Source organism: Glandiceps talaboti, chromosome 4 (genome assembly GCF_964340395.1).
Source record: "Glandiceps talaboti chromosome 4, keGlaTala1.1, whole genome shotgun sequence".
Classification (NCBI taxonomy): domain Eukaryota; kingdom Metazoa; phylum Hemichordata; class Enteropneusta; family Spengelidae; genus Glandiceps; species Glandiceps talaboti.
In genome coordinates this window covers 3,574,701-3,584,700 of record NC_135552.1, presented here as the reverse complement: position 1 = coordinate 3,584,700, position 10,000 = coordinate 3,574,701, and the positions used below count along the sequence as shown (strand labels likewise).

General features: G+C 37.5%; 1 protein-coding gene across 1 annotated transcript in view; it reads left to right on the top strand.

The window, feature by feature from the left end:
* The window catches only part of LOC144433677 (atrial natriuretic peptide receptor 1-like), a 52,823-nt gene extending 46,807 nt beyond the window's left edge, over positions 1 to 6,016 (top strand). Inside the window, exons 19-23 of the mRNA XM_078122027.1 lie at positions 1,996 to 2,064; positions 3,310 to 3,583; positions 4,130 to 4,224; positions 5,319 to 5,392; positions 5,944 to 6,016. Coding sequence (XP_077978153.1) covers positions 1,996 to 2,064; positions 3,310 to 3,583; positions 4,130 to 4,224; positions 5,319 to 5,392; positions 5,944 to 6,016 — 585 coding nt within the window. The remainder of the gene's footprint in view (positions 1 to 1,995; positions 2,065 to 3,309; positions 3,584 to 4,129; positions 4,225 to 5,318; positions 5,393 to 5,943) is intronic.
* Positions 6,017 to 10,000: the final 3,984 nt, after the last annotated feature.

Genomic DNA, 10,000 nt, shown 5'->3' with positions numbered 1-10,000 from the left:
TGTATTTGACAATCATGACAATATTTATAATTAATCTTTCTCATTCACTCTATTTTATTCCTTTTGGACGATTCACCCATGTAACACCAGTTTAACGGAGGTTTTCAGTCTACATCTGGTTATATCACATATTTATATCGATATCAAGTAATGATATAAGAAACAATAAGCCAGTCACCGTCCTTCTTGGTTTGCAATATAGACCTCATCAAATCGTTATGACGCGACGCAATATACGATAACACGTGTTATCCAAAAGCAGTGAAAAAATATTGTAACAGTTATCTGTAACAGAATTTTGTCCACCAAAATCAATGCGATGGCTTTTTTTCATGGTAACAAAAGTAAAGTTAGATATATTCGCAATAGTAACGTACTAGAAGTTTCAAAGATATGTACAACTTTATAGTTTGTTGGAAAAGGTATAAAACATATTGTGGAATGCATTTATTCCACTTCAGAGTATAAAGAGCAGACAAGACAAATATGAAATTATGAATAATGGCCTTAGCTGCGCCACATGATTCAAGTTAGTAGTTGGAGTACTATAAGTATATTTCAGTGTAACAGAAAATAACCACTAAAGACCGAAAAGTTACGACAGACTGTGTTTCCCTTTTACGTGAAATGCATCTCGAAAATAAATTATTTAAACTTTGCTACTTTGTGCAAGAAAACCCCAACCATTCTCAGTTAAAATTCAGGGATCAGCGCACTAATGTTTGAAGTGGAGGTCAAATAATGTCAAGCCATTTTTACCTTCAGTAAAGGAAGGTAATAAGTTATGAATGAAAAGTGTGTGTGTGTGTGTGTGTGTGTGTGTGTGTGTGTGTGTGTGTGTGTGTGTGAGTGTGTGCTATATCCTAAGAATGTACACCTCAAATTCAATATTATTTGGTACATAAAGTGATGATAACAACGTACATGTGTCATTTGATGTTTAATAGCTCACACAGCGGCCATGCAGCGGCCGCATAGTGGCTCAACGACTAGTACACATGCACGTCGTATACACTATGCAATACTCTATGCCATAAAAAATGGTGGTTCACCCAAGGATGCATGATAGGATGCATGGCGGAATGCATGGCGGTGCAATGACTACGCATGCGCATTCTATGACTGGCGGCAATAGCGACTCAGACCTAAGCTATTTTAGCCAAAATGGCGACTCCAAATTTTGAATCACATCGTTCCTCAACGAGCGACAAACTAGCAAATGTGTCAAAATTATTCGCTGTTTAGGAGTTATCTCAGAGGTCGCTGCTATATACTCCGTTAACGACTATTTACAAGTAAGTGTGAACTGACCACAGCTAGCTAGCTGTGAATTACATGCCAAACATGATGCTGTAGACTTTCAAACAAAATAAAGGGCACATGTCCTGAAAAGCTTGTTGCTGTAGCTTTTAGATTTAATGAGTCATTTGCATAGCTAATTTTTTTCAGTAATTAGGCTATATATGAAGAGTGTGAGCTTCCTGTGAACTGTTTTTTTTCAATACTTGGTTTTTGACACACTGAGGATTACAACTCAATTCTAGGATTTTTGAAGGCCTCAGAGGCAAAGTAGTTCCGGGTAAAATTTTGATTATATCGCATATGCTATTCCAACAATTACTTTGCCCATAAGGAATGCATTCAGTTTAAATCTGGTAGGAACGTAATATAGAAACTGAATACTGGGTAAACTCAAATTAAAACAAATTGTCGACTTCCTTGAAAACAAAAATGGTGAACTCCCAAATGTTTTATTATTTCAAAATGGATCAGAACCAAACCGTATGGAAACGTTTTGAACTTTGATTTACATTGTCCACGAGGCATGTGTTATTCCAACCAACCATTATTGTATTGTAGATAGCAGTTGTTACAATTGCTGATCAAAACTGCCGTTTTCCAATTCGGAAATTATAAGTGACCTTTTGCGAAGGAAGCTATCGCTAAGTTGCAAGTCTCATTAGTTGACTATATCGTCTGTGTATTTCTCTGTAGGTTGTTGATTTTCTAAATGACTTATACAGTTGTTTTGATGGTATTATTTCCAACCATGACGTCTACAAGGTAAGTTTCTTACATTCCCATTAGTCAGAGCATACTATTTTACCTCCCGTAAGGGAAGGCTATATTAGCTCGTGTGTGTGTGTGTGTGTGTGTGTGTGTGTGTGTGTGTATGTATGTACTATGTATGTATGTATGTATGTATGTATGTATGTATGTATGTATATGTGTGTGTCTGTGTCTGTGTCTGTCTGTCTGTATGTCTGTATGTCTGTCTGTCTGTCTGTATGTATGTATGTATGTATGTATGTATGTATGTATGTATGTATGTATGTGTGTGTGTGTGTCTGTCTGTCTGTCTGTCTGTCTGTCTGTCTGTCTGTCTGTCCGTCTGTCTGTGGACACGCGTACACGATTTCTCATAAAATATAGCATCGATTCTAATGAAACTTGCTACACTTCAACAAAATTGCTTGAAATTTCATTAGGTCATTTCAGTAAAATTTAACGTCCCGACTTGACCTTGGATCTCAACCAACGAAATGGTCCTTGTCTCATGGGTAACCTTTCCATAAAGTTTCTTCTTTCTTCATCAATTTGAAGTTAATTAGCTTGCATGCTAACAGGCAATAAGTGGGTAAAACATAACCTGTGACAACATCTTTGGTGGGGGTAAATATTCCTTTTGATATGATTATAATACAGTAATATTCATATTCTCATGTTGTAGCACTTGTGCCTTATAGCACTAGTGATGGATCCAAAATGTCAAATATTCCAGAATTACAAATTGATGTAGCGCAACATAGCTAACACTTTTCTCTTGCTATCTGTCTGTCTATCTGTCTGTCTATCTGTCTGTCTATCTATCTATCTATCTATCTATCTATCTATCTATCTATCTATCTATCTATCTATCTATCTATCTATCTATCTATCTATCTATCTATCTATCTATCTATCTGTCTGTCTGTCTGTCTGTCTGTCTGTCTGTCTGTCTGTCTGTCTGTCTGTCTGTCTGTCTGTCTGTCTGTCTGTCTGTCTGTCTGTCTGTCTGTCTGTCTGTCTGTCTCTGCCTCTCTCTCCCTGTGTCTGTCTGTTTGTGTGTGTGTGTGTGTGTGTCTGTCTGTCTGTCTGTCTGTCTGTGTGTCTGTCCGTCTGTCCCCTCTCTCTCTCTCTCTCTCTCTCGCTCTCTCTCTCTCTCTCTCTCTCTCTTCTCTCTCTCTCTCTCTCTCTCTCTCTCTCTCTCTCTCTCTCTCTCTCTCTCTCTCTCTCTCTCTCTCTCTCTCTCTCTCTCTCTCTCTCCAGGTAGAAACAATAGGTGATGCCTATATGATTGTATCAGGTGTACCTCAGCGAAATGGTAATCGGCATGCCGCTGAAATCGCTAATTGTGCTCTGGATCTACTGAGCACGGTTACTCATTTCAAAATACGTCACCGTCCCAGAGCAAAACTACAACTTCGTATTGGAATTCATACTGGTCCCACGGTTGCCGGAGTTGTTGGTCTGGTCATGCCTAGATACTGTCTGTTCGGTGATACAGTCAACATGGCCTCCAGGATGGAGTCAACGGGTAAACGTACGTCCATATCAGTACACAATTTCCAACGCATAGTAACTTTGGCATGAACCTGACTATCACTTGACAGGTCAATGTCACGTTTAAACGAAGGTCTACATACCATCATAGAAGATATTAAAATCTTGTCGCCATGACTAGAAAAGATCACAACAATGTAGATATGGTTGGGGAAGGATCGTTTGCAGCTAATTTGTTGACTTCTGAAAATGTCAAAAAAATACAATGATCTGGAAATTGGCTTAAAACTTTATTTTAATGACTTTCAACCAAAGTTTGTGGATTTCGTAGGATACTAACAAAATATCACCAAAACGAATATTTCCTGTTCAATAGTGTGTTTATAAAAATTCATAAAGATTCACTCGTGTCGTTGATGGCGCTCTTGCAAATAGTCCCGATTTAAAAGAACAAAAACGCCCACAATGACAATCCTTTAAGAATAAATTGGTATGAGCAATTGCTATTATAGAAATGGCATTGTCTACTTTACAACTGTAGAAAAACCGCAACTTTATCTTCTTTCGACTGTTATTGTTTTTACAGCTTTCCATATACATATAAGTAAACAGACGTATTCAGCCTTGTCCGACTTTCAGCTTGGATACAAGATGAAGGCCAGAGGCGACATCAATGTCAAGGTTAGACTTCTAAATTGTGTTATACTGGAAATCTTTCAGTGCATGACATACCTAGGCTATCTGGCGGGAGTTGTCACTGAAAACTACAGAACCCCTGGTGGTGTAAAACTCATTTTAGCTTTCGAACTGGTGAGTGAGTGAGTGAGTGAGTGAGTGAGTGAGTGAGTGAGTGTGTGTGTGTGTGTGTGTGTGTGTGTATGCATACGCATACTAGAATATGTATGTATGTACTTCTGTATGTACTTCTGTATGTACGTATGTATGTATGTATGTATGTATGTATGTATGTATGTATGTATGTATGTATGTATGTATGTATGTGTGTGTATGTGTGTGTGTATGTGTGTGTGTATGTATGTATGTATGTATGTATGTATGTATGTATGTATGTATGTATGTATATATTATGTATGTATGTATGTATGTATGTATGCATGCATACATGTATGTGTGTGTGTGTGTGTATGTATGTATGTATGTATGTATGTATGTATGTATGTATGTACGTATGTATGTATGTATGTATGTATGTATGTATGTATGTATGTATGTATGTATGTGTGTGTATGTATGCATGCATGCATGCATGCATGTATGTATGTGTTTGTGTGTGTGTGTGTGTATGTATGTATGTATGTACGTACGTACATAAGTATTGTCTGAGGATATATACTGAATTCAGCATGCTAAAAAGAATATTTTCATTGTTTGCTATTTAATTTCATAGATAATTTATATGGTACAAATTGACTCTGTGTGAAAATACTTACAATAAATTATACTTGTGCAACGTTAATGTCAATACATGCCTTAAATAACGCTGAAATCCTATTCTGGCATTGTTAGCACACTTGATAGTTTACAAGTGGTTTCCTTGACATTTTAGTATATGCATAATAAATGACGTCATCGAATCATTTACGTAGTATTCCTAACTATCAGTTCAGTCAAATGATGTTTCAGTAAGTGAAATTCATCAGCTATCTTTTAATCTGCAGAAGAAATAAAACGTCTCGAACACGTATAATCTCAGTTTGTGCCTCCTTAAGTTTTCTTTGTAAGCAATTCTCACGATTAATTTTCTTCTACTATAGGGTAAAGGACTTCTAACAACGTATTTTCTATTCAGTAAGGAGGGTTATAAGAGTCCACTACCAAGTGATATGAAGTAGGTATTCAACACTTCGTTGTATCACATTCACAAACACTCATGTGTAAAATGTATGAAAAACGTGCGAAATATGCGAAAATATTGTCATACTTTCTCGTTCCTTGAAAACGTCTGACGTCTGTTAGCCTTTCGCTTCGTATTTTTCCTAAATCCAGTACTCCTAGGAACTACCCTGTGTTCATGTCATGGAAATAACAGTATGAAACTGGACAATGAATAGTCTCGTGTACCTACATTCTCACCGCTGGGGGCTCTTCTACGAGACCACACAGATGAGGGTATGGGGGAAACCACGTTCAAGTACCCACATTTCAACTGGGAGGTCTCGTAGGCAGAGCCCCCAGCGGCGAGATACTGGGTAACCGAGACTAGGCAATGAAATGTTTTGAGATTTAATGTTGTAACTATTTGATATAATATAAGCAACTGTTAGAACTTGAATGTAAACAAGTTCGGCCCCTGTTATGTGGAAAAGAGATTTATAATTTGTTGATAATATTACACGAATAATGGTATCACAAGGTGCAATTCTTCTTGTTTACTTCTAGGCATGGTGAAAATAACGCTGAACATGGTGGGGACTACGACTCAGTCAAAGAATCGGAATCTTTGTTCGATTAACAACACCTGAGTAACACGTGACTAACACCTGACTAATATCTCTTGTAATGTCGACGTGCTGCATACAACGAAAGTGTAACTTAGAGTGCACACACACAGGAGAAAACACCATTACGTAAATCGCTGACTAAACACTGAGATGATTGTGGTCATACTCGAAAGAAATCAAAGGAAACAAATCGGAGTGTTACTCATGTTATTGGCGTGCTTTCTTTTCTACTATCTGAAGGATTATAACTCTATTCTAAAATACTGCTATCTTCATGTAATCGCCAAGCTACTGTAGCTACTGGAAAAAAATTCTTTATTATATGTGACTTAATGTAACTTTATCATTTCCCTAGCTTGTCCATGCCCATATATGGTCTACATTCAAATGACACGTATTGTAACTTATTGTTGTTAGTCATAGTTTGGTTTTATATTGGAATAATGTAGCTCTTAACTTTGAGTCATTTGTAAAGTTCATTAATTGTTTTGTAATTAGGCAATATCTTAAAATGCAAGCTTCAAATGTCAGCATTTTGAGATATAAGATAATATATATATTGGTGATAACAAAGGGCATGTGTCCTATCAAAGCTTGTTGATGTAATTTATAGTTTTAATGAGTCGTTTGCATTAGGGATCTCTACTAATTAAGGGATATAGCAACTTTATAATTATACTGTATACTTTCGTAGACTGATAATTGATGGTGGAACTAATCAAGTGCGTTTTGTTTTTGTGAAAGTTTTTTGTTTACATCCAGTTAATATTCTGTGTCCATTATGGGAAGCATCCCGTATATACATCTGGTTAGTGATAAAATATCACTTCGGTGATTTACACAAACTTTGCAATCCTGTAAAGAAGCCCTTCTGCACTTGACATGTACTCGGCCATGTTGGAAATTTCCAGCAAAAGCCTGTGGGAAAACTTCTTGTGATGACAGTCAGTTGCCTGTTGCCAAAGTCTTTTTGATTTGTCAAATGAAAGCGTCAAATCGCACATTTATGGTAAATGTGATGTCATCACCATACGTCTTCCCATAAATCCTTGCAGGAAATTTCCAAAATTATTGAACACATGTCAAGTGCAGTAGGGCTTCTTCAAAGTCGAGTGAATTACCATCACGGTGGTCGCGGCTATTTAATCACCCTATATGGGGACTTCTTTTTTTCAAATATTTTAGATTATCTAGATTATCTAAACTTTTAGTGTATTTTTTTAAAATTAATATTATTATGATATCAGGTTACAATATTCATTTTATTTCTTTATCGGCATTAGTTCTGTGTCATTTCTCCGCAATGTTGTTTAAATTAATATAACTCTAGAGGTATGGACTTTTTGTTTTGATCTCTTTTGTTAACATGGATAACATACATGTAGCACATAATAATACCATGATTATTTAGTTCACGGACTAATCCATCATATTTACTTATTTATTTATTAACCACCCAACAGACATTGCCCAATGACAGGAGGAAAGTTCAGTGTTAGTGCCAAAGTACCCGGGGAAAACCTGCACTGTTCGGTAGAGTCAAACTTAACGACACTCTTCTTACTTACATTGTGGTAAATTTAATCAAATCCTGAATAAGTTCGAACCCCGACCACAGTGGTAAGAGGCAAGTAGTTTAACCACTCAGCCACCGACAACCCTAATATTGAAAGGTACGTGGTCGGGTGGGATGGTAGTTGAGGTAAATTACAACTCACTCAACTCAAGATCATGAGGTCTTGTCAAAGTAAGCTGTGGACGGTCGGTGAGGGCAGCTCATTTGCTGTAGTATTTTCTAATGATATATTGTAGAAATGGATAATAATTGCAGGACTACATTATACAGATTTTTATCAATTATTTGATCCTGAACGGTACATTTGACATACAAATAAGTATGTATACCATAGGTAGCAGTATTAGTAGATAGTTTATACTACTGCCTGTCAACATGCACAGTTGCTACATTTGTGTAAAAGTGTCATATCAACTGCATGTAATGTGTCACTCGAGTATATTCTAGGTGTTGAGATTCCCTGATAAATTACATTTTTCATGAATTCCAAATCAACATGTAGAGAGAAACAAAAGTGTACCAAACATGAATAAATGATAATATTCAATTACATTGAAAGGGTAATTACAATAGCAACATTGTATATTTTACATATTAAATAATGTCATAAATATGCATGGGATAGGGGTTATTTTTGAAAATATTATCTTTATTGGGGACTTTGTCTTTGGTGGTCGGAGCTGGGCGAGGGTCACTTTTCAATTAACAAATCCATATTCAACTTCAAAATACCAACATACCCAGTCAGTTGTGATCGACCCCATACGTTGACATGTAGAACTATTTAGAGTTGGGGTTCCATCTTCACCACTAGTACTGCAACTGTTCTTAGGGTTTATACATTAACTACAGCATTGGCCCAGCAACAAGCACCTTTGCCTCACCATCGAGGGTACTCGGGATAAATTTCAGACCAGGTGTGTCTCCTTCGTTCCAAAACCAAACCATCTGACATTTCGTTGGATTACGTTTCGGCCAAACAGCGACCGTACGATTGTTGTGGGCACTGGCCACGTCTGCACTTCTTCGTTAATTAGCCTGCCGCGCACAGAGGAGGGGAACTGTCATGACGTTAACGTAAAACTTTATTCACATTCCAAAGTTGTCATACCTCTGACCACGTGACCCTTAGCGTAAACGAACATAATACTAGTAGTATATGCTACTACTTGTATTGTTGTTAGTAAAACTAATTTATTTACTAAGTTCTAGTAGGAATGTTTTCGGACTCGGGGTTTATTGTAGTACACACCTGACGATGACTTCGGAGAAAAGTGGGATTATTATCAATAATGTGAGTATCGATTTTTTCTTAAAAAATGTATTGTATCATGGACCTGTCTTCGGTTTCCGATTTCTTTGAAGGAGAGGCGGTGTGATCAAGGACAACGAAAACCCGGTCTTTTCCTCTAACCACGGAGTTATCTCATATCTCTACGGTCTACGATCTAATGATTAAACCCTCTTCCGGGATGCAGCGCTAGTTCAAATGCTCATCCGGCTATGAATTATTAGGATTTGACATATGTCGCCAAATAATGTTTTTAAATCATCGTAACACTAGACCAGGGATAATATTTTCCGAGGTATGGTATGATGTCCTTTATTTTCTGATCAAGTAGAGCTTGTTTCTGTGCTGTCTGTTGGTTCTATGGCCAAGTCTTGTTGATATGCTGGTGGTATGGGGGTACAGTAGAGTTGAGAATTGGTCGGACCAGCCGATGAGGATGATGGGTAATATAGCTGTGGTGGCTGATATTGTCCTGTAGACTGTGGATATGGGTGACAACCTGGTTGGGGGTAGTTGTAAGGAGGATAATAACCCGAAGGAGGTGCGTGTTGACTTGGAGACTGTTGTGAAGAATAATGGTAATAAATTGGATATGGCGGTGGTGGCGCTGGTGATGGTGGTGGTGGTGGTACTTGGGTCTCCTGTAGGTAAAATGACAACGATCATATAGTTAGTGCCAGCAACTACAATCAGATCTAAACTGACTGTCATACTTAGGGATAGATGATTCATATACAATTTCAAGACTATACAATATTTGATTTGTAAGACAAAATTAATTATGTAAGTGACTCACTGAACTCCAAAGTTGCATCAGTATACCTAATAAGACACGTGCCTCTTGTTATCATCAACATACTGAATTTGTAAGTACGAACAACTGTAAAGTACTAACATTGACATGTAGAACTACTTGGGGTTGGGGTTCCTTCTCCACTACTGTAACGGTTCTTGGCGCCGATGCATTAACTACAGCGGCAGCTGTTGCCCCAGCAACAAGCCCGGTTGCCATACCACCGACAAGGCGACGACCTGATGCAACCGGTGGGCCTCGACGAACAACTAGGACACGACCACGTCCACGCTATAAATTGGAAAATGAATTTCATTGTAGTTCTTGAAATAATG